The 25,600-nt window shown below is 35.9% G+C and overlaps 3 protein-coding genes across 11 annotated transcripts in view; 2 read left to right on the plus strand and 1 right to left on the minus strand.

The window, feature by feature from the left end:
- Positions 1-499: 499 nt before the first annotated feature.
- LOC128177132 (archaemetzincin-2-like) lies at positions 500-2,032 on the minus strand. 2 transcript variants are annotated; one of them, XM_052843700.1, is made up of 2 exons: positions 1,979-2,032; positions 500-1,889 (listed from the first exon to the last, which is right to left on the minus strand). In XM_052843700.1, exons 1-2 carry the CDS (start codon positions 2,030-2,032, stop codon positions 741-743), a joined length of 1,203 nt encoding a protein of 400 aa, XP_052699660.1. In that variant the 3' UTR covers positions 500-740. The 2 variants fall into 2 exon arrangements, with proteins under 2 accessions (XP_052699660.1, XP_052699661.1); XM_052843701.1 differs by having other exon boundaries at positions 1,989-2,014.
- A 14-nt stretch (positions 2,033-2,046) lies between these two features.
- On the plus strand, positions 2,047-19,057 carry LOC128177131 (putative mediator of RNA polymerase II transcription subunit 26). The gene is made up of 10 exons (XM_052843698.1): positions 2,047-2,162; positions 2,473-2,693; positions 4,326-4,472; positions 6,999-7,532; positions 9,831-10,000; positions 12,248-12,348; positions 12,436-12,595; positions 13,382-13,627; positions 13,963-17,659; positions 17,777-19,057. The coding sequence occupies exons 1-10, from the start codon at positions 2,096-2,098 to the stop codon at positions 17,807-17,809; spliced, it is 5,376 nt and encodes a 1,791-aa protein (XP_052699658.1). The 5' UTR covers positions 2,047-2,095; the 3' UTR covers positions 17,810-19,057.
- Positions 19,058-21,460: 2,403 nt separating this feature from the next.
- The window catches only part of LOC128175683 (serine/threonine-protein kinase MRCK alpha-like), a 28,117-nt gene continuing 23,977 nt past the window's right edge, over positions 21,461-25,600 (plus strand). For all 8 annotated transcript variants that reach the window (XM_052841496.1, XM_052841495.1, XM_052841497.1 and 5 more), the window contains exon 1: positions 21,461-22,029. In XM_052841496.1, the coding sequence (XP_052697456.1) occupies positions 21,849-22,029 (181 nt within the window). In that variant the 5' untranslated portion in view covers positions 21,461-21,848. The remainder of the gene's footprint in view (positions 22,030-25,600) is intronic.

Below are 25,600 nucleotides of genomic sequence, written 5' to 3' on the forward strand. Positions count from 1 at the left end.
ACACCCTTTACTCAAAGGCACTCTGTGGGTGAATTATGAGCCAGATTGGGCCAAGGGGAGAGAAGTTATGCTCCGTACAAGAGATCTTGGACAGACAGACAGACTGATCACTATAGGGCACTACAGAGTGGGACCCTAATAAAATTCAGTTGATTAGAACAAAACATAAAAATTACCAATTTAAATTGATTAAGTTCTTCATATTAAGTGTACCATGTTATTATTTTATAAAATCAATAAAAATTACCTCATACTGTGTATCATGATACACATAAGACAATGTCAATCACGAATCAAGGGCCCTCATGATCAATGTATTGCTGTATCGTTACAACTCTATTTTAAAAATATTTGTGATAAATATACAAAATTGGGTGAGTGTGATATTTGCAGAATATGATTTTTTTTTGACGAAGTAAGCGTGGATTGAACTCGTATTTCAGAAAGCAGAAGCAGCGTTCCTTCATAAAATGCTAAAAAGAATATACAGCCAGATGTGCTCTGTTTACGGTATTTATTAATCAAAGAAATGCATAATGTGACATATTTCAGACAAAAATTCTATAGAGGTAGATAAAGAATCACAGACATTAGGATTTATATGTAATATATCACAGTTCAAGTTCCTCCAGCATCCCTGGGAAAGTAAAAAAAATCAAAACACATCATTTAAATTAAATAAATTTGCTTGACAAGTAAATCAGTCAGTACTTTAGAAATCAAACTATTCCCTTTACACATCATAAACTTCCTTTAGAGGTGTCTAAATACTGAAGCCTCTTTCTGACCCATTCAGCCTCGTCACACATTTCATGTTTTTCATAAAATACGAGCAATTTCTGATATCTCTCCCTGATGTCAAATCCCACTAAGGTCTGCAGTTTGTGTAGATCTACCGGACAAAGATGAATGGGCTGACTGAAATCTTCCCGTAGGTGTCCTGACCCATTCATGCAGCAGTCGTAGTAAATACAGTGGTCAATTCCCAGCAGGTGCCCGATCTCGTGTACCAACAGCTTGCAGCTCCTCTGTAAGATTATTCTCTTTCGCTCTTCACCATGGATTCCATTTAAATCCTGCTTTATGCCATACCAATCCCCAATATCAAAAGTCAATGTCGGGTCATATCGAGAAAAACTAAAAATAGCCACTCTGTGTTTTCCAGCTGCCATCCCTGCTACAAAGAGGTCGGTCTCGTCACCATAGAGATCTGACATTGTCAAGCCAATCATGCAAAGAGCATCATCTGGAATTTTTCTTTTCAATTTTAATAAGACTTCATCTACTCGTATCTGGTAGTGCTTTGGTTTGGAATTAAATCTAGCATTCAATGTTTGCTTCTTGATCCTACTGCTTGTTCTCTGACCTCTAGAAGATTCATCTGGGAGACTGTCCTCAATCCATGAAACGACGTTGTTAGTGATATCAAGTTTGATTCCAGGCATAGAAACAACATCAATGCCCAGATAAATTTGTGAAAATTCTTGCAGGTGATTAAAATCCACACAATGATCACTATCGAATTTTCCAAGAGGAAGTAAGTAGATTTTACCCTCTGGATATTTCTCAAGAATGGTGTTCCCTTTTGAATTGAATTTCTGTTTGGTGTAAACCCATTTCCTTGATGAGAGCCATGGGCACTCTCGATAAAACTGTCTGTATGTCTGCCCTTCCTCACAGTACTGGGCCAGCCAATCATCTATGTCTGATGGCTGAGGAACTGGCGAGAAGAAACCATCATCGTCAGAACCTGGAGAAAACTCTGCTAAATTCTGATCATTCCCAATGGCTGCCAGCTGGATTCTGTTGGTGGGAGGGGTGAAGCCTTTAGCGTATGGAACATGACGTTTCTTGGACACCGAACTTTTCTTATTTAACTTAGGCATGTTCTGTAAAATATAAACATAGATTTAAAAATATCGAAGTGTTGACCTGATTTTTTCAAAACATTCAATATTATGTTATCGTCGTTCCTAACCGATACAAACTTTATTTTCGCTTCATCAAACGGAAGTTGCGCAATACAGACCATTAGAGTTATCTTTTCTTGAAATAGAGGGCGCTATCAATATGAAAACACGCTGCTGAGGAAAATATGGCGCTAAAAAATAAAGACCATTTATGTTTTGAAATTGTTGGCTCTGAGAAAAATGCAACTGAGGGTAAAATACACGCATGCATATATATGTTACACTTTTGTTAATGATTAACATTGCATTTTACAGTTGTTTTAGGGAGAAAGTTAATAATAATATTTATATTGACAAATATATCATTCAGTTTTAATCTTTCAAAATCGTAATAATATTGATCATTTAATAAATTAGATTTCATGAAAAAATTATTTTTGCAAAATCGCACGTATTCCAAGTTTGTACATCCTCGTATCCTAACCTTTAAAAGAAATGTATGTCAAAGGTCAAGGTTATTATTTATTGATCTGTTCACAAGTTCATGGATTTTTGTTTTCAGATGACATCAAGCAGGAATACACAAAAGTAGCATTGCAGCACCAGCCAGAGATTCAGAACTACAGTGAAGGGAATAGCAATGGCCTTTCTGTGGAAGAAGTGGAACACCAGCACAAAGAAAACTTCCAGAGGAAATTACTGGAGGAAGAAAGACTTCAGCGGATAGAGGCTAATGAACGGCTAAAAAATAAAAGACAGCAGCGGAAAAACTTGAAGGAAAAGGTCTGTTACCGACCATGTGATTCAAACACTACAGGCATATTAATGAAACAAAAGCTTAGAGCTGCTATGACTGATGTAATAGAATATTCAGCAAATTTTTAGGTTACCTGAGTCTCTCTGAGGTTATCTATTGCAATTGGTCTTTGCATGACCTTTGTTGTCCATCATCCATTGTCCTTCAACAATTTTACATTTTTAAAACTTCTTTTTGAAAACTTCAAGGCCAATTAATTGTTACCATTTGGTTTGAAGCATTGAATGTTAATTATGAAATTGATGACCATACCACCCCTGGGGCTTCAGTGACAGGGCCAAATAAGCAAAAAGGGCCAAATTTTCAACTCATGTGGAGAAAAAACTATAAATGCATGGTTATATGATGTCCATGAATTATTTAATCCATATACCAAAATTTTGAAATTCATGGCCCATGGGTCAGTGGTTCAGACCGTAGGTTGGGCCGATATTGCTTTAATAGTGAAAATGTATTTATTTTTACAAAATCATCCTTTATTCCAATATATAATTGAGAAAAATTAAATGCATGGTTGTGGTTCATGGAGCCCTCTACCTTAAAATTTTGTGAAATTCATGACCCCTGGGAGAGGGGTTTATAGGCTGTAGGTTTGGGCCAATAAAGCCATATAGTGAAAATGTATTAAATCTTACAAAATCTTCTTTACTCCCATACAGACTGGTATTTGTGGGGGCCAAATATATACCAAAAAAAAAACACTTTAAAAAATCTTCTCTTATACAACACATAAGGAAAAAACTGAATGGCTTTGCATGATAATGATGTCCATGAAGCCCTTTACCAAATTGTGAAATTCATGGCCCCTGGGTCAAGGGTTCAGACCCTAGGGTATGGCCAATATGGGCACATAGTGAAAATGTACTGTGGTTTCATCAATATTCGTTGAATACCAATTTTCATGGATTTCGTTGTTAAGTTGATTCTCGAAATTAAATGTTCATTGAAGTTCAATATCAACTAACATTTTGTATCGGTAGGATTATTGGCCACGATATTACGTATCCTTGAAACTGTGGTTTTCAGAAAATCCACGAAAATTGATACCCAAGAAAATAAATGAAACCACAGTATTTATTTAATGATATTTTTACTGTACTATCACAGTTGTGGAAGATGAAGTCATGCATTGTTATTATATATGTTCATTATATCCTGATGTTACATTGTGAAATTCACTACGCAGGCCATTATGGGGGAGGGGCAGGTGATAATTTTTAAATAAAGCTTAAAATGCAAACAGAAGACTCTGACATTTAAGGGTCATGGTACTTAGGTGACCGTCAAGGCCTGAGGACCTCTTGTTTGAAATTTATTTCACTATTCATTCTACTCTCAATTGAAATCATCATATTACCTGGTAAGCTGACTTATTATCAGGTAGCTGAATAAAGACACAAAATAAAATTTGGTAACTTTAATTACCGGTAAGTAATCTGCAGAGAGATATTATAAATGCAGTCTTAAGTAATCTGCCAAATATCTTTATGATTTAATTTCATACATATTGCATCTAATCAAAATTTGTAATGTAGGCCAATTATGCTTGCATCTAAACTATATTTTGAAGTTCAATCATTCCGTTTTGTGTTTTATAGAAAAAACAGATTCGACTGGAAGCAGAAAAGATATTACAAGAGAAAAAGTTTTCTAAGCCACCACCAGAAAAGGAAAAATCCGAACTAGAAAAGCATGAGGAAAAATTGAATTATTTGTTTGGGGAGAAAGAGATCAATAATAATATGGTAGGGATTTTTACTGAGATTTTGAATTTTATTCAGGTTGTGTGTATTTATAGATATCAATTATTATTTTTAGCTCACCGAGACGAAGTCAGGGGGAGCTTATGCTATACCCTCGGCGTCGGTGTCGGCTTCGGCGTCCGGACCTGGTTAAAGTTTTTGTTGCAGGTCCTGTATATAAGCTATTACTTGTCCTATCTTCACCAAACTTGCATGGATGATGCATCTGGACCTACTTATGGACTTGAAAGACTTGGATGCTGAATCTGAGTCCTAAATTTCAGATGCTGGAGGAGGTTAAGGTTGTTGGACCAGGTTAAAGTTTTTGTTGCAGGTGCCCTTTGATAGCAATATCTAAGTTACTGCAGGTCCGTACTTCACCAAACTTGCATGGATGGTGTGTCTTATGATACTGATGCACCAGACAGGCTCGAGTGCTTAATCTGAGCTTTAGGTTTCGGATGCTGGAGGAGGTTAAGGTTTTTGGACCAGGTTAAAGTATTTGTTGCAGGTGCCCTTTGATAGCAATATCTAAGTTACTGCTGGTCCGTACTTCACCAAACTTGTATGGATGGTGTGTCTTATGATACTGATGCACCAGGCAGGCTTAGGTGCTGAATCTGAGCCATAGGTTACAGATGCTGAAGGAGGTTAAGGTTTTTAGAGCTGGTTAAAGTTTTTGTTGCAGGTGTCCTCTGATGATTATATCTTAGTTACTACTTGTCCTAACTTCACCAGACTTCCTTGGATGGTGCGTCATATGATACTGATGCACCTGACAGGCTTGAATGCTGAGTCTGAGCCATAGGTTTCAGATGCTGGATATGGTTAAGTTTTTTGGAACAGGTCACATGTTTAATAGATAATAATACTATTTCAAACTTGCATAGTTGATATGTAATATGAATGAATCACAGAGGAAGCTTCGAATGCAGAGCCTGATCTCCATTATCAAGGATGCTAAAAAATATATCTTAGTTATTACTGGTCCTAACTTTACTAAACTTGCATGGATGGTGCGTCTTATGATACTGATGCACCTGACAGGCATGAATGCTGAATTTGACCTATACGTTTCAGATGCTGGAGTGAGGTTAAGGTTTTAAGAGCTGGTGTTTTTGGAGCAGGTGCTCTCTTATGATTATATCTTAGTTATTACTGGTCCTAACTTCACAAAACTTGCATGGATGATGCATCTTATGATACTGATGCACCTGGCAGGCTTGAATGCTGAATCTGAGGCGTAGGTTTCGGATGCTGGATGAGATTTGTTTTTTTGGAACAAGTCACATATTTTATAGATAATAGCTTGCTTAGTTGATTTAACTATATTATAAATAAAACGCAGAGGTAGCTTCAGATGCAGATCTCCATTATCAAGGATGCTAAAAAAAATCTATCTCAAACCTGCTTGATAGATGTGTTCGTTGTTAAATGATATAATATGATTCCTATGATATGGTATTGAATGATATGATACACTATTGTTTTATATGATACAATATTATATCATATATCATATTGTAAAAAGTTATATGATACGATATGATATTATATCAAATTTTTTGTACATTATGATAGATATTGTATCATGATATTGTTATGTATAGAATTATTTATTATGATACAATATTGTATAATATGATATTGTATAATATACTATTTTATCACATGCTATTTTATATGATATTGCAACATAAAATATTGCATCATATGATATAATATTATATAATATGTATTGTATCATATGATACGATATTGTATGATATAATATTTGTTTATAAAATTTATTATTATATCATATGAAAATATATTATATGATATTGTATAATGTGATATTGTATGATATGATATAGTGCTATATCACATGATATTGTATCAATTGATATAATACAATGTTGTATCTAATTTTATTGTATCATATGATACAATATCCTATCATGTATCAAATATACATTATCATACAATACAATATCATACTATAATATTATACAATATGTTACAATATTGTGATGTATTATGTGATTTGATATTGTATCATATATTATTATAATGTATCATATAATATCAATATCATAATGTATTATGATATTGTATTATGTGATCAAATACAATAATGTATAACAAGATACAATGTCATATCATATGTTAAAATATCATATTTCATCATTATTTATTACAGTATTTGATTGTTATATATGATATATATTGTAGGTATCATAGGATGCAATATCATATTTTATATTATTGTATTGATAAACATTGTATCATATAATTCCCTATGAAATTAACATATGATTATTATACAATTTTTTGACATATGATATTGTTAAACGATATTGTGTCAAAACAGTATCCATGTATATCCAAGATCGTTATTAACTATAATTTTCAAATAATATGATAAAGGTGGTCTCATAAAGGTGATTCCTCATAAAGGTGATGCCTCGTCTCGGTGAGCTTTGTAATCTGTGATTACTTATGTTTTGTTTTAAATTTTGATAAAAAAAAGAAAGAAATCTGTTTTAGATGCAAAACACAGCAAATTTAACAACAGATTCAGTGACTAAATCATTGCTGTTGGGGAAACATTTTAGTGAAATAGCCAAAACTAGTGTTAATTCAGACAAGCAAGAGTGTAAAGCCATAGAGAATACAAATCAGAACTCAAATGCATACAAGCCAGTAGCAGTTTCAAACCAAAGGGAGACAACAACTGTCATAAAGCAAAGGGAGACTACTGCTGTTGTTAAACAAAGGGAGACAACAACTGTTATAAAGCAAAGGGAGGTAACTGCTGAACAGAAGGAGAGTCTAATTACCCTGTCCGTCCCCTCCAGTCAGCAGACAGACAGACTTGGGGAAACAAAACATCCAGCGGACAGTCAGGTTAAGTCCAGTCTATTACAGCGCCATCTACAAGAGTACAGTGACTTGATGAAGGTCCAGCCGAAGAGACACACGGAGCAGCAGATCCGAGCGGAACGAATCCGACAGAAGGAGGAGCAGCAGACCTTACACCAGCAGGAGCTGGATTCTCTCAGGAGCAAGCAGACTCAGGAGGTCAGGAACTCAACACACTAATGTATACAACCAATAGTTAACTTGTATTCACTGATAATCAAGTCTTTTTAATTAAATCTGCAGATAAAATTTGCATTTTCTTTTACAGAGGGAATGATGTGAGATCTATGTTTAGCACAAACTGAAAATTTAATTTCTTTTAAAAACAGTAACTGTATAGAAAACCAATCTGCAAATTCAAAGCTGTATGAAGTAACCCATCTACTTAGACACATTGAGGTTAAGGCCAACAAAATATTTTGTGTCTCTGGCACAACTGCATGGGTCAAATGCTTTCACATTGGTTTATTTTATTGCCATATTGAATTTAGTTGCCATTATTGAGAATGAAAAAAAATTAAATTTTAAAGCTGAATGGTCCGATTTTTTAGCTCTATTAAATGGTATCAAATAATTTTCCATAACAACCAATTATCTTAGAAAGTTATAGACTTTCGCCTATTTACACCAGCAGAATCGGTCTCCTTTCAAATTTAGAAATATTCAAAGTAAATTAAATAATTTCTTTTGAAGCATACAGAAAAACAAAGCAAACTGCATCATGTGAATGTTTAGAAAAGAGACCGTTTGGTTTCGTCCCCCAAATGATTAGCTTTATTCATTTTGTTATGCTTCAATTGTAAACAAAACAAACTTAAGAAATATTAGTGAACAAAATTTATAAAGATTCATTTTTGATTTGTCAAATTATTATAACCTCTATATATAGTGATGTCTAAGTCGTAATATAATCACAGCCGCCTCAGTATCTGGGCGAATTTTGATATTAGGTGAAATAACGCGTTACCTACCGTATTTTTCGGGGCATAGGCCGTTATTTTTTTTCTCCGATGAGCGAGCCCCGGCCTATCCCCCGGGATCGGCCAATCGTAGACTCAAAGTTGAAAAAATTTAACAGTAAAATATAAAATCCACTGTTTTTATCCATTGTACTGTTGTAGCAGTTTATTATGAGGGTTGGTTTTTTTTTCATCCGTTTGAACTATTGTTCGATAGTTGTCCCGTTGATAATTTTTGTAAGGACATCGTGAGTTATAAAATGTACAGTACTGTACGAGGTATTTCTTTACAACCCCAATCAAAAGAATTTTTTCCCATGTTTGTGTATAAACCCTGGAAACTATTATTGCGTAGTAAAAAAGAAAACCAAACCAGGTAGAATGTATTATGACGGAATTTTTGTGAATTCTTCATGTCTGCGTTCGTGGGAATCACTGGTCTAGGGTGTAGAATAAATCAAATGCTTTGTGTTTTTACAATTAATTTTCTGTTGGATGAAATAATGGTATTCTGGAGTCGTGTGTATATACAAAGGTGTGAAACCCGTGACTCAAACACAGCCTGGAGACACGTAGTGTACACCGTTACACTTCATTGCATTAACTGTGTTTTTAACATTACAACTTCTCTGCATAACGGCAAGTCACTATTTAATTAAATAATGAAAAGAACACAAATTAAATATATTATGTTTGGTATTTCGTTTTCTCATTCATAGCGATTACGGAAGATAACTCTATTTGAATATAAAACCACGTGTTGAGCTAATGGACGCCATACCCCGTATTTACAAGTAGCTTTCAAAGTATAACTTGATTAAATGAAATTTAGCAATAAGGTATTAATAAAATATAAAAGGTTTGGTAAAATTTTATACTTAGTTCTACCAGACAGAACCATGGAGGTTGGTGTTGCAATTAAATTTACACTATGTAAAATTACGATACGTAACGATACACCGACGAATACGGGAGACCAAACAGCCACAAAACACAGATGTATTTTTAAAAATTGCTTAAAATATATATGTTAAGCAAATTTAATAAATTTTTATTACTCTAATGACTTTCTACATCGATATTCTGAAAGTATATACTTCATACGATGACTTCCTTAATCAGCGGTCATACTTTTACTATAGTAATCATCGATTGAAAATCGGCTTATCCCCCAATTAGGCAAGTCTAAGGATTTTTCTTGAATTTTGTCTAAAAATGAGCAATTCGGCCTATGCCCCACATCGGCATATGCCCCGAAAAATACGGTATTTATGTCGTTTGTTTTGTTAACAAATTTTGTTCATCATTTTTTTCATTAAAATATGGCTTAATTGACTCCGGAAACCACTGCAATGTCTATCATTATACACATACTTAGCATAACCATCGTTTAAAAGCGTTCATAAAATTTGATAGAAAATCGGACCAAGCAGCTTTAAATTATAGAAATTGAGTTATTCCCCCTTGCAAAATTTTTTTTCTTTACTCTGTGTTGTAGTTTGTACCTGTGCCAACCAGTCCCTCTGACCCTGATCATGCCCTGGCTGGGGAGGATGAGTGTGTTCAGGAAGAGTTTGAGAGGATGAGGAAAGAGCATCTCCGTAAACAACAGGAACTGGAGAGGAAGAGGAATGAGGAGGAGGCTCAGGAACTCAAGACATACAGGAAGTAAGTAGACTCACAACACACCAAACACACAGAAAGTAAGCAAAACATACAGGAAATAGTTAGACTTAAAATGTACAGAAAATAAGCAAACTTAAATCATACATGAAGTAATAAAAACATACAGGAAGTAGGCTGACTCATAACCTACCCAACATACAGAAAGTAAACAAACATACAGGAAGTAAGCTAACTCACAATATACCCAACATACAGAAAGTAAACAAACATACAGGAAGTAAGCTAACTCACAACATACCCAACATACAGAAAGTAAGCAAAACATACAGGAAGTAAGTAGACTCACAGCATACCCAACATACAGAAAGTAAGCAAACATACAGGAAGTAAGCTGACTCATAACATACCCAACATACAGAAGTAAGAAAACATACAGGAAGTAAGCAGACTCACAGCATACCCAACATACAGAAAGTAAGCAAACATACAGGAAGTAAGCTGACTCATAACATACCCAACATACAGAAGTAAGCAAACATACAGGAAGTAAGTAGACTCATAACATACCCAACATACAGAAAGTAAGCAAACATACAGGAAGTAAGTAGACTCACAGCATACCCAACATAGAGAAAGTAAACAAACATACAGGAAGTAACCTGACTCACAACATACCCAACATACAGAAGTAAGTTAACATACAGGAAGTAACCTGACTCACAACATACCCAACATACCGAAGTAAGCAAAACATACAGGAAGTAAGCTGACTCATTACAAACCCAACATACAGAAGTAAGCAAAACATACAGGAAGTAAGCAGACTCACAACATACCCAACATACAGAAAGTAAGCAAAACATACAGGAAGTAAGTAGACTCACAACATACCCAACATACAGGAAGTATGCAAAACATACAGAAAGTAAGTAAACTCACAACATACCCAACATACAGAAGTAAACAAACAAACAGGAAGTAACCTGACTCACAACAAACCCAACATACAGAAATAAGCAAAACATACAGAAAGTAAGTAGACTCACAACATACCCAACATACAGGAAGTAACCTGACTCACAACATACCCAACATACAGAAAGTAAACAAACATACAGGAAGTAAGCAGACTCACAACATAACCAACATACAGAAAGTAAACAAACATACAGGAAGTAAGCAGACTAACAACATACCCAACATACAGAAAGTAAGCAAAACATACAGAAAGTAAGTAGACTCATAACATACCCAACATACAGAAGTAAACAAACATACAGGAAGTAAGCTGACTCATAACATACCCAACATACAGAAGTAAACAAACATACAGGAAGTAAGCTGACTCATAACATACCCAACATACAGAAGTAAACAAAACATACAGGAAGTAAGCTGACTCACAACATACCCAACATACAGAAGTAAGCAAACATACAGGAAGTAAGCTGACTCATAACATACCCAACATACAGAAGTAAACAAACATACAGGAAGTAAGCTGACTTACAGCATACCCAACATACAGAAAGTAAACAAAACATACAGGAAGTAAGTAGACTCACAGCATACCCAACATACAGAAAGTAAGCAAAACATACAGGAAGTAAGCAGACTCACAGCATACCCAACATACAGAAAGTAAGCAAAACATACAGGAAGTAAGTAGACTCACAGCATACCCAACATACAGAAAGTAAGCAAAACATACAGGAAGTAAGCAGACTCACAACATACCCAACATACAGAAAGTAAGCAAACATACAGGAAGTAAGCAGACTCACAACATACCCAACATACAGAAGTAAACAAAACATACAGGAAGTAAGCTGACTCATAACATACCCAACATACAGAAGTAAGCAAACATACAGGAATTAAGTAGACTCATAACATACCCAACATACAGAAGTAAGCAAAACATACAGGAAGTAACCTGACTCACAACATACCCATCATACAGAAGTAAGCAAAACATACAGGAAGTAAGCTGACTCACAACATACAGGAAGTTAATAGACTCAAATAATAAAGAAAGAAGCAGACATGAAAGGTAGAGAAAGTAAAGACATACAGGAAGCTGGTTTCTTAAACCCTCTAGATTTAATAATAACTTTGAGAAAGTGTTCTTCAAACATCCACTGACTCTGAAATGTGTCATTGTATAGACATCCCATACTTAACCAAATGATATTAAATATTTATTCAATATTTCTGCAGGAAAATGTTCAAAATTTTCAAAAAGTTGTTTCAGATGAATAACAACAAATCAATTTGTTTGATTTGTAGTAAGAAACAGAAGTGGAAAGAACTTAAGGTAGAAGATGTCCCCCAAAAGTGGTTTGAGAAGGAGGACAGTGTTACCAGGGATCCACCCCCAAAGGTCAAAGGTAGGTCTTGATCTTTGATGCCAAAGGTCAGAGGTTGTGGTATTTGAAGGTATGAATTATTGTAATTACTGGGATGTTTGGTTTTAGAGCCCCCTCCCCCAAGCGTTAATGTATGGCAGCAGCGCCACCTGAGACAACAACAGCTGAGCTCACTGGCGCCTCGGAACCCCCAGGAGGAGGAAGAAATCCTCAACCAGGTGCTTCTACTGAGTCAGAAAACAGCTGCCCAAGAGGAGGAGCAGAGAAAGTAAGGACCAGAAGCCGTCAATCTCTTTAATTTGGGTCAGATAAATAGACCGTTCTTAATTTGGCAAACCCCGTAAAATTCCTGTTTTACTCATCTACAAATTCCAATATCACAAATTTTACTTTGTTTTCAAGTAAAATTTGAGCTGTTAAATTTCACTTTTTAGAAGTTAACCAAAGATTTTGCTATGATATATAGATACCTTTTAATAATACAAGTGTCTTAGATTTTCCCAATTTGACAAAAAATGTTGATAATTTTACCAATTGGGAGGAACCTGGTCTCTGTACCAAAAAATGCTGTGACAGCCCTGCTTTAAGGCTCCATAAATATTAAGAAAGTAGGTCAACTCACAGGTAAATCATGCATAAATGTTGTAAAGAAAGTAGATCACCTAAGGGGTAAACTGTGCACAAATGAAAAGAAAGTAAGTCGTATAACGGTAAATCATGCACTAATGTAAATAAAAAAGGCCATATTACAAAAATCATGCACAAATGTAGAAAAAATAGTCCATCTTACCGGTTAATCAGTAAAGAAAATAGGCCAACTTACAGGTAAATCATGGGAGAAAGCAAGACTGCTTAAAACATACAGAAAGTAGGTCAATTAATAAATAAATCATGTAAGAGACTAAGCCTATATCAGTACATAAGGTAATGGCAGATGATGCAAGTTCAAATTTACAAATCATGTACATTATGTTTTTCAAGTTCAAATTTGACTGATATTCAATTTTTGAATGAGGCAGTGGCTAACTCTGATAATTCCACATCAATATTTCAGGTACCGAGAAATCATGTCAGCCAAGAATTTTATTCCAGAAAAGATTCAGAAAGAAGTAAAACCTCCGGCTTTGTTCAATAGACCTGTTGACACTGCTGAACAAAGAAACACCGCTAAAACTGTCACCGCTCCACAGACGACAAAGAAAATCTCTCCAGAACCGCCACTGACCAGACAGGACACCAGACCTACCGCCACCACACAGCAGGAGTTCCCTTCCCCTGCATCAAAGCCTGTAAAGAAAACGTAAGACTGGCACCAGTTAAATAGTGTCTTCTATAACTTGTGTTCCAAAGTTTGTACCACTAGAATTCATTGTGTAAAAACTTGATTTAGTCTAAAAATGTATGTGAAGACACTGGCCTCTGACAATGCTTCAGTTCAACCAACAAGTATATTCTAGGTATTTACTAGGTAGATTTGCCTTATTTTCTTGACTGATTTACTTTAATGTGATTTACAATATCACCAGCTATCTCAATTCAGGATTTTAACAATTCCCTAAATCCAATTTTTAAATATCATTAATGAAAATTAAATCTGCCACCGATTAAATGTAAATGATATTCATTAATTTTCAGGACCACGGAACAAGTAGAAAATATCTGGGAGATTTTGCCAAACAGAGCCGAAAAGGACACTAAAAAGTGGTTCTCATCCAGTAAGAAAGAGGAGACAGTGCCAAAACCGGTCCTTACCACGAATTATGCCAACACCATTCCACCTCCAAGACTTCACATCCCACAGCAGATGGTGAAAGAGGAATCCTGGGATAATGACGGAGACTTCCTGTACGTGTCCAACAAGCTTCCCACAACTGCGCGAAAATGTCTGCAGTGGCAAAACAACGCAAAAATCGTCATGTCTGCTAGTAGAGAGTCCCAACCTAACACAAATAACTCGGCCCAGGATTCTGCCAGACAACAGGGATCAAAGTTATCTGTTGATAAACATATTACCTGTACTGTGGATGAAAATCATAACGACATTACAAGAAGTACAGCTAGTCTCATGGATAGCAAGTTAAAGGATTCAAAGCTAGTGTCTGATAGTAGTGGTGAAAAACAGGGCAAGACCAGAGATTATGGTGAAAATACCAGTGAAGCAGTAAAATCTGGAAGATACCTACAGTCCAGTTATAGTGACCAAAACAGAAGTGAGACTATAGAGTGTGGTGAAAATCAAAGTGAGGCAGTGGAGTCAAGAAGATATCCCCAGACCGACCAAAGGGATCCGAATCGCAGGAACCCTTGGACTAATGTAGTTATTGAGCACCAGACTGTTGATCCAAGACCAAACGCTGAAACGGTCTGGTCGGACAACAAACAGAAGATGGAAAAACCTCATTACAGCACCCAGATCCCAACTTCTACATATCTTCACAGCGCCCAGATTCCACCTTCTACACATACCAGTAGAAGTAACCCAGCTTTTTGTCAAATTCCTGCAGGACAGAACTTGGATGAGAACAAGACATTTACACCTACTGCTTCTCAATCTATGCTCATGTTTAAACCAGGGGATATTAATGCTCAGAGTACTGGCATAGGAAAACAAATGACGACAAACGAAAGAGAAGTGGGAGTTCAGAATTCTTGGCCACAGTCAACATGTGTTGAAATTTCTCAACCTTTTAGCCAAAATCCACATGATTTTTGGAACATCTCTGTTAAAAATTCAGACAACACCCCTGCACAAAATGGAAAAACTCAGCAATCATCAATGGACAGAGTATGTGATGAATCTGAGGAGAAAGCCAGCCATGAGGAGAAAGCCCGCCGCCTGATAGCTAGCCTTCAGCAGAAGACCTACCAAACCTCTTCTGGGGGCAGCAGGGTTAGCCATGACTACTGGGATCTGACCAATGACATGTCGATTAAAGCCCAGACTGAGCACAGTCCAGAGATATTTGTGTCACCTGAAAACGTTAATCCAGAAAAAGAGAAGCTGGGTCACGTGGAGACAGGCAGTGGAGCTTCTACAGTGAAAACAAAAACTCCTGTTTTATCATTTGTCCAAAATTATGATGAGCAGGCAACATTAGATCCTGAAAATGTTTTGAAGGGAGAGATTTTGAAAGAAGAGAGATCTAATACTGCATGCAACTTACCTACAAGCTCTTCTGACTTACTTCATTCAAATAACAGCCTTGAAACCACTCAGAGGGCTGCTGTGCTTCAAAATGATGAAAAGACTGAAACAGTCCCCCAAAAGAAAGTCTCAAACATGCTAAACAAGCTGGCAAAGTTGGGATTAAATCCAAATCCCATCAAAAAGGAGAAGAATGGTGAAAACCCATCTCTGTCAAAGCCTTCCACACCAGCGAACCAGAAATCTCAGAGACCAGGCTACAGACGGAGGCCAATGAAGACAGTGGCCAAGTCTCCCACCAACCCAACAGACACCCTCCCAACAGAAAACTGGGAAACAGCCGCCAAGACTAGGAATGATGGGATATCTGGTTCAGAGGACTGCAAGAGCGCATTAAACCAAGACCAGGTTATTCCTTCAGTGATGAATGCCATGTTCAGTTCATCTTCTAAAGAAAATTCAGAGACGTCAGAAGGAAATTGGAAAAAACCTCAGCCATCTTCAATCAGTAGTGATGTTGGATCCCAGAGAAATCAGAGCTCCAGTCTATCACGTCAAACTGTTGTAGACCAAACAAGGCAACAACCCATGGTAGAGGACTGGGAGAGTGAGCTCATTACTCTGCCCCCAGACAGCAACACCCTTCCTGCTCCTACCTGTCCAGCAACCACTGAAGCTAAAAACTTCTTCAAGGAGATCATGAAGAGTGTCAAAAAAGATGCAATGAAACCCCGATTACCAGTGTTAAAACATTTGACCACACAGGAGGAATCTCCACCTGATGGTTCCTCTAAAACTGACCAAAGTCCCACCACAACAGCCCAAACTTCACCATCAAGCATTGAATGGATTGAAAGAAACGAACAGTTCAAAGACAGTTCTATTGCACAGAAAACCTCAGCAAAAACAAAACCAGACCCTGTGTTTCAGGGTCAGCATCATTCAGTGTATCACTTGACCAATCAAGGCAGACCACAAACAACTTGTCACCCATCAACGTCTGTCAAGCCCTCCTCTGACATATCTCCTCGGGATTCTGTCAATGAGGACACCGCTCCTCCTCTGAATTCTATTTATGAGGACACAGCTCCTCAAATGTCCACAGGTTTTGTTCACCCTGCTGCTCAAGTTGACCCAATGCAAGTCTTCTCAGCTGCCAACTCTAAAGATACCCGAGTCCCAGAGTTTGTTCATACCCCTCCCCCACCCAATTTGCCTCATCCTTCTCAGAGTCCACCTGTCTATCCACAAGTCCCAGGAGTTGGTCCTGGTTTAGTTGCAGGCAATCCTGGCAGTCTTCCAAACTTTGGTCTACCTATGCCACTGCCTCCTCACCTTCTACAATCCTATCTCCAGTATCTGGCAACAACAAGCAATGCACTAGGCACAGGCCTGTTGCCAGGGTTACCCCTCCTGCCAGGAATTGCCCCTTTAATGCCCCTTGGATTGCCAAATCCCATGTTGCCAAATCCATTACTTTCCTATAATTTGATGGGATTGTCTGGGCAACCTTTTGTAGACCCAAGTACATTAGGAGGTCAGCCACCAATGAATATGTTTGCCAATCCTCCTCAAGCTGATGTCAGTTCACCTCAATCTCATGCCAGTTCATCTCTACCTAATACCCATCCACTGCAACCTTGTGTCAATCCACCTCAACATGATGTCCAGCCACCTCGCCGTCATGCCAATCCATCTCAACATGATGCCCATCCACTTCAACATGATGCCCATCCATCTCAACATGATGCCCATCCATCTCAACATAATGCCCATCCCCTGTCGCAGAGCCAGTCTCAGTGTGAAATGCAGATAAACTCGGCTCACCATCAGATATCGAATGTAGACTATCAGTCTGACTCTCGGGCCTATGGTCCCAGCTCTCAATCTAAAAAATCTTACCCCCCTCAGAATAACTACCTCCCACAGCAAAAGGTCATTGCAGAAGAGAAACCACAACTTCCAAACTCAAGCCGAACAAAAAATACAATTTTGCAGCCATCTAAATTTGACTCACAGGTTTGGAACGATGACCATCGTGGAAGTGTGTTTGAGATTTCTCAGTCATCCAGTATGGAACTCCTGGAGGCTAAACTCCCCGAGACTTTACAGAAGAGGAAGGAACAGACAAGAACTGTGCAGGCCTTGATTCAGCACATCCTAAAGGAAAACCAAGAGAGAACTACGGTGGGTAGATCCAAGAGTTTTCTTTTCCGGTTTTGAATTTAATGTGTTTTCGTGTTCTAATAAAAGATATTGATTCTAAAAGATAAAATTGATAATATTGGATTTAATGTTTTTCAGGTTGATCTAATTCCAGAAATGGACAGGATATAATTCAACAAATATGGAATGTTGGACATCATTCATATTTTTATAACCATGTAGAAGTGAAGAAATACTGTCTTTTCAGTCATCTGTCTCCTTGGTCATTGGGATAAAGACCAGTATACACACTATTGAATGAAATCACACTGGGAAATCCCATTTTATGCCTTGAATGCAATTTTTTTCCAATATTTTACAGAATATGTAGATAATCTTGGTTGTGTAGTATGATTTTGTGATGATTGTGTCTATGGGTTTTTTTTTAATGAGATTGTCCATAATTTGATTTCATACCAATACATCCACAAGACTCTTAATCGGAAGTACAGCAAATGCTTTTGTACTCAATTACATGAACATTTTCATTTGTTCACTTTTCAAATGTATAATGCTTTTGAAAATTGCATTTCTTGTTATTGAATTAGCCAAAGAGATTTCTTTTCAGGCAGACCCCCTCCCCCAAATTTATTATTTCCATTGCTATGTATCAAGAGTAACAAACAAAATTGAGATATTCCCCTTTTCAAAGCCTGTCTGTTGTATTATATTTTGAGATTTTTTCCCTAAGAATCATTGGCTGTATTAGGAGGGGGGAAAATGAATTTGTTTTGTGCAATTATCCTTCATCTTGTCATAATCAGTAGATAAAAATTGTAATATCATGGTTAAAGTACAAGAAGACTTGTCTCCCATAATTTTTTTTTATATGTACAAGATCAGTATTACCAATTGTGAATAAGCCTGATGTGCCAGTATTCTTTAGTGCCAATGACATGAAATCCTTGTTATTATTATGTAGTGCTGTAGGAGTATTTTAGTTGACCAGGTTTGGCTTTATAAAATGGAGGTTGCATGTTCATATATACCCGACATAATGTTCAGACAGTCTACCAACTCAATGTTCAGACAGTCACATTGGAGTCCTGTTCTGTTTATATTTACAGTAGTCCTAAACTTTTTCACTGTCATTCTGTCTTTAATTAATTCCATGCTTTCCTGTATACATGTATATTATGCACATCTATAGAATGTGATTTCAAATGCAGTTGGATATTTTTTCTTGCCTTTTCATCTTTAATTCCAGTGATTTTGCCCTAGTCCACCAAGAGAAGTGTTTTGTTGCAGTTCCACAAGAATTTTATTTTGTTTACTTTTGTTTACAATTTTGTGGGTTTTGTAAAATACACGATTATGATTTCACGGGTCATTGTTTTTCTTTTTTTGTTTTAATGAGATAATTAAATTTCAAATCAAATATTTTTTGTTTTTGTTTGTTCGTTGTTATCTAAAGATCTGTCCAAAGATTTGCAGATTGTGATAAAGTGATGCACAAATGTTTTTTGTCCCTGAAAAATGAGCATGATTGCTGGTAAGAGATGTCTTACATACATGTACTGTACTGTACTGAAATATTCACCCCATTTTATTTTCGCCTTCGTTGTAAGCAGACAAATTTATAAGACTGGGCTTATTCCAATGTATCAAATTATTTCTTTTTAAACATGCAACTGTGTCTGGGCAAATTCAAGACAGGGCAAAATTGTTTGCAAGTGTAGAAGAGTGAAAATTACATGGGTCGAAAATAACCATGTATAGTAGCAAAACCGGAATATAAATATATATTGGTTTAAATGGGAGAAATTTGTAGTCCTTTGAATGAAATCATCGTAAATGTTTTTTAATTTGATTACCCAGTTGTTAAACTAAGGACTCTGCTGCTTGGCTTTTAATTATTATTTTTTTTAAAGAAAAGAGTTCCAAGGTCTCTCGGTAAAAGCCAGAGGTATTAAGGACCCTATTTACACTGCACAATGTAGAATTTAATTGAAATTAAATTTTCAACTTATGATATAAGGCCAACAAGATAAATTTAAAGTTATTTTTAAAATACTACTTCAGCATGTGGTTTCCCTGTGAGTAAGCAAGTAATTCCTATTGCATCGGTAATTATTTTCCCTTTGTTGATAATGAATTGCATAAACAAATTTTTTTTCAACAGAGAGATCGAGTTTTAACCCTTGTATATAGATCGAGGTCAGTGCCCTTGAAATTTACCAGGGCGCTTCCTATGGGCATCATAGTGTTTCTTACGCCCACATTTGGCATAATTTCTTATTAATAAGATATATAAACTTAAACATTTTGCATATGTAGTAGTTTGGGCTATATGGACCGTGGATATCGGCCTGGGTAGCTCAGTGGTAGAGCTCGAACCTGACTTGAGTTGCACTGGGTCCTGGATTCGATTCCTGATCCAGCCATACATTTTCATTGTATTTATAAACTCATTCCTCCTTTCCTACTACTACAGATGGTGCCATGGCCTTCCTTGTTCAGGCATATAAATATACATGTAATATATATTAGTCCTGACAAGGTGAATTTTAACTTGTGTTAATTGCATGGGTCTTCAGGGTCATGCAAAGACTATTTAAGGATGGAGGAATGTAGTAGTTGAGGCTATATGGACCATGGATATAGGCCTGGGTAGCTCATTGGTAGAGCTCTTGACTTATAAGAGTTGCAGGGGTCCCTGGTTCGATTCCCGGTCCAGCCATTTATATTTTCATTGTATTTATAATCCTCCTTTCCTACAACACAATCATTATTACCAGAAGTGCACTTCAATTAGGCATCATAATGCACATTTTGTTTCTCCATTATTTAATTATGTATCCATCCACAAATTAATTGCTTTTTAATAGCCTAAAAGATTAATTAATGCAAACATGGCAAAGCAAAACACTGTAACGTTATTAAAATTTTAATTAAATGCATTTAAAAAAAAATTATCAATTTACACCTCTATGTAAAAAGGTATTTCCTATTGTCTTTTAAGGTAACTCCGTACCTATAAAATCATGGGTTCAAAGTTAAAAACTTAACTTTTTTTTAACTGATTGGACTTGAATTTCATCAAAAAATAAATAAAATATATATGTATCCATACTATTTAAGATGTAAGGTAATAAAAACCAAAGGCTGAAATTATCATCTGAAAATCAAACTTTTTTTTGTTTAAAAATTAAATTATGTGGATGGATACTTGTTTGTCTATTTAAATTTTATTGCTTACTATGCCTGAAAACTAAAATTGATTAACAAAAAAGAAAAAATTGTTTACATTAGAAAAATTATAGCATTTAGATATATCACTTAGAGAAAAGTAGAAAAGAGTTATTTCCCTTTGTCATTATTGAATTATGTCGAATATAAGAATGAAAAACGCTTATTAAATATCTCCAAGTAAACAATGATTTGAGTTTTTGATGTGAACCTATGATAACATAGAAATTACAAATCTACTTGCAAGAAATTTAATGAATTCATGGTTTATGTAGAATGTATGACGTCACAGGAGGGTGGATTTACTTTAAACTGATAAAATATGATAAAAATCCATACAGTTTGGTCATTAATGTGCAAGCCCCCCCCCCCCCCCCCCCCCCGGTTCTGATTCTTTGGAAACTCTAGTTTAACGGTATAACGTTAAATCTGAACTATTTATTTTGAAACCATATTTTTTATTTAAAATAAATAAATTCAGATAGCTGAAATAAGAACAAAATATATATATAATTTGGCAGATGCTGAAATGTGTAATAAAATAAATAATGACGTCACACGCCTGCGTATCAATTTCCCACAATGCACTCTTTGTCGGCCATGTTCCATGACATCCGAAAGAACGAACAACACTGTTTAAGAGTGTATTTACATTCAGATCGTATGAATGCAGTGAAAAAGAACTAGGAAAGGATTGCAACTGTAAAATCGTATTCTAATTAATTTTGGAGAAGAGCTGGTGACAAAACTACTGACAAAGGATCCTGTGTATTTTGACATTTTAGAATCGGAAGTATGAAGCATTTTGACAGGCTCCCCCTAAGAACAGATTGATAATTGCATTTATTTATAAAGAAAAATGCTCCATTTTAGTAAGTGATTTAACAAAAAGATCATACCTTGTGTACAGAGAGCAAGGTATGAGTGCGGACTGCTCTCGATATTTTGATATACGACGATTCCTAGACGCTCTCGAGACATTATGATGTCTGCGGAGGAGAGATTGAGAAAACTGAGTGATTTGTACGTTGGAGGGGTACAGAACAGCAATGGCCAGGCCCTCAGTGTGGAGACCCTGCTGGACGTCCTCATCGTCCTGTATGACGAGTGCTGCAACTCCACGCTACGACGAGAGAAAAACATCTCCGAGTTTGTTGACTTTGGTAAGGGGGAAATATTCATTCACCTGTCGAATCACTATAACAGTCAGGGGTGGGGAGTGTTCAACCTTGCTCCCAGGAACCTGATGATGCATTCAATGTGATTGTTTCATTTGAAAGTTTTGAAATGTACAACAAATCTAGAATAAAATAATGTAAAGCTGCTTGAATAGAGCACTATTCTGAAGCTGTGTGGTACACAGCCTAGACACTTGGCCATAACAGAAGACTGAAATTGGTAGAACTATAAAACTATAGCTATAAAACTTAAGAAATACAGTAGAAAAGGGTGATTCCCATATTCAAAACATTCTGATATAAAATATGTAAAGCAAAAAGTAAAAAATTACCATTGAAAGAATATGAAGAAATACTGAATTATAATCAATATTATAAGTTAAGTCATGTTTCTGATTTATTTTGTCTTCTTGCTGTATACCTTCTAGAATAAGTAAAAAAGTCATGAAGACGTACCGATACCTAATTTATGAAATAGTCAGTCATTCCTAACATTTAAGATTTTACATTTGACAGTGTAATTTAGGATATCCAGTTATGAATGGATGTGTACTCAATTAGCAGAACATCAATTAGAAATTAAATATTACTGTCAATATGATTCATTTTAAATCCTGCAGGATAGCTGCACTTTCTTTGTAATGTAATTCAGAGAGGAAGACTAAGTGTGACTGTCATTCATGATTCAAAATTTTTTTTGTCTTTAGAATGAGTCTGTGCTCAGTTTATTTTATTGTTTTTATATTACAGTAAAATTGTTTAGAATGAACACGAATAATTAGCGAAATCTCAGATATAGGGAAGTTTGATTCCCAGTAAAATTCTTAACAAATCTTTGCAAAATTTTATGGTTATAATGAATTTGGATATAACAAATTTACAGACATAGCGAACTGATTTTGAGTCCCGATAAGGCCATAGAGGTGAATAATGACAAAATTTAACACTTAAATAACAAATATCTTAACAGTTTAAAAAGTTTGCACTACCATTTAACGTAATTGCTTGAGTAAATTTATTTTCACATAAATTCTTCACTCTCATAATTAAAGGTATTAAAAGAATGCATTTTCTTTCTAGGCCTCAATCAGATAACATACCGGTAGTAGTCTGGTGAAGGAAAACGTTTATAGTGAATTCGCAATAGTTATTATTTTGAATTTGTTATACGGATATACCAAAGTGAATCCATTGGTCCCTACTTCACTATAACCAAGTTTTACTTTATTCTCTGTGGAAACAAAATGACATAATTTGATATGGCTTGCCTATGACACTTAGTTCTATTACATAATTCTTGGCAGTTTTTAAGATATCTTGGAAATATTGGCAGAATTTAGCTTCTGGGAAAATTGGCAGAATTTAGATTGTAGGATTTCATTTGTAGATTGGCTTTTGGTGCTAGGTGGTCCTTGATAAATCCGATTCAAACAAAACAACACCATGTCATCTTAAAGCACTCAGCAAAGGAACTTAAATTATTTAGCACCAATCAATGTTTGATTTTGCAATGATTCTGAAATGTTAATATAATTTATAAAAACTGGGCTCTTAAGCTAGTGTTTCCGAAGTAGTTTACTGTGTCTAAAGTTTTAAACAAATAATTCTAATGGTGAGAACTGTTATGCTTTAAAAACTTTTGAATAGACTGTTAAGACAATTTTCACAAAAATGATGCTGGTGAGTTTCACTTGTGTTTTTAAATCAACTCCATAATGTTGTTGATGGAAATTATGACAGAATTGACTTACTCTGCTTCATTTGAATTTATTTATGATTCTGTACAGAGATGCTTTATATTATTTAAGAATAGATGTTAATTCTGTTTGTGGTGGAAACTTGGAAGTACTTAGCTGCTTACTGTAACAATGTAAGAAATGTAAATATATGACTTGAAGATCTTGTATAATTAGTCACTGAATGCACAGTACAATTCCAAAGTTGTTTCCTCATGTGTTCAGTAGTGCCGTTTCTACAGCTGCTTTATTTGATGCATTTCATCTACTCATGACAATAATCTTTCCCAAATACATAAATAACTGGACTTCTTTGCACTCATGCCTTTGGAAGTTGAACAATTCATTTTCCTGATAAAGCATTGTACTCTACAACATAGAATTATATGGTATCATCTGATTGACCCATCTTATATAACACAATTTTGTTTAAAAATTTCCAAAATCATTGTTAATGTGAGGGACCAACATTAGAGTGGCTACAAACTTAGCAGCACAGTTTATTGGAAGGCTTGAAAGCAGGTTACACCGAAGTTTACTGATTGACATGTCATTTTTTTGTAGGAAAATTAAGAGCTTAAACTTTGAGATTCTAGAACAAACTTATTACATGTACCCCATATTCTTGTATCAAGACAACCACCATCTGTTAAGTGCACCATAATGATATTTTTAGACTCACATTAGATTTTACATACTGTAAGTCAATTCCTTATTCTCATTTCATAAATTTTTCGGCATCAAATTTTGCATTTCTAGTGAATGGTATCAAATTTTGCATTCACATGTATTTGTGAGGAACATACATACCGGGTATTAGAAACACTTAGGGTATGCCTTATTATATATTCATGCAGGTAGAAGGAAATTGACTCGAGATATTTCTTTCAAGGAAGCCTTTATAGTTTATAAAGTTTGATGATTGTCTCACAAAAGTGACAGGTTAGTCATGTGCAATTAGTATGTAAGTGATGACAGTGGGGCGAGATGGTGATGCACTGGTGGTAGCTCGATGCACAATTACACATACATCACACCACACTTGTACAATGATGTGACAGCCTAATGCTGAAGAGACTGGTATCTGATAAGATTAAAAATGTTATAGCAGGAATATGAGAATGTTACAGCATGTCGTCTGTGATCGTCTCATTTTATATCTGTGTAGTGTTTGTAATCCACTACACCCCTCTCTAAATGTTATAGCTCAAGACTTGGGGGTGATGAAGCTCTGGCATTGGAATTCTTGCCATGTATTTTTTGTTGAGAGCGTGAACATGGGTTGTTATAATCATTAGTTTGGTCTGAGATGATGAGGCCAGCCTCACTCAGCCTCAGACTTGTGAAGTGACGCTGCACTATAGGATTGGTTTTGTGGTCGTAGAGGCAGATCATTGCATTGATTTCTCTGTCTATGATCAGTAATGGCTGGGGGAGACCTATTACAAGAATATGCCTTCCCCTATGAATTACAGGATATTCATCGAGAGTTTGAATGAGCTACCACCTGGTTGTGGTGAAATGAAGTATAAAAACAGGTCTTGATAAATTGCAATATACCGCATTTTCTAGGTCATGGGGGATATAAATAAACGAAGGCTAAAAGAAAGTATGTGCATAAGAGGAACAAGTGTTCTTAAAGCTCACAAGACAGAAAAAAGAAAAAAAGGAAATGAAATAGATCACAACTGGCTGCACCAGCCGTCCATGTGATAGAGATGAGTTGGAGAAGAGAGGTGTCAGGAAAAGCCTGTATCTTTCCTTATTCTCTGTATTGTCTTCCTGGGAGGGTCTCACTGTACTAAGGTGACAGACAGGGG

The sequence above is a fragment of the Crassostrea angulata genome, chromosome 3 (genome assembly GCF_025612915.1).
Source record: "Crassostrea angulata isolate pt1a10 chromosome 3, ASM2561291v2, whole genome shotgun sequence".
In the NCBI taxonomy this organism is placed as follows: domain Eukaryota; kingdom Metazoa; phylum Mollusca; class Bivalvia; order Ostreida; family Ostreidae; genus Magallana; species Magallana angulata.

What these genes read in the sequence shown, in the direction of transcription:
- LOC128177132 (XM_052843700.1), bottom strand. Translation starts at nt 2,032, where the DNA reads ATGGTCTGTATTGCGCAACTTCCGTTTGATGAAGCGAAAATAAAGTTT. An exon ending in CGAAAATAAAGTTTGTATCG is followed by an intron (nt 1,890 to 1,978) that starts GTTAGGAACGAC and finishes TATATTTTACAG; the next exon opens with AACATGCCTAAGTTAAATAA.
- LOC128177131 (XM_052843698.1), top strand. Translation starts at nt 2,096, where the DNA reads ATGGCGCTAAAAAATAAAGACCATTTATGTTTTGAAATTGTTGGCTCT. An exon ending in TCCACCCCCAAAGGTCAAAG is followed by an intron (nt 12,349 to 12,435) that starts GTAGGTCTTGAT and finishes GTTTGGTTTTAG; the next exon opens with AGCCCCCTCCCCCAAGCGTT. An exon ending in CAAGAGGAGGAGCAGAGAAA is followed by an intron (nt 12,596 to 13,381) that starts GTAAGGACCAGA and finishes TCAATATTTCAG; the next exon opens with GTACCGAGAAATCATGTCAG.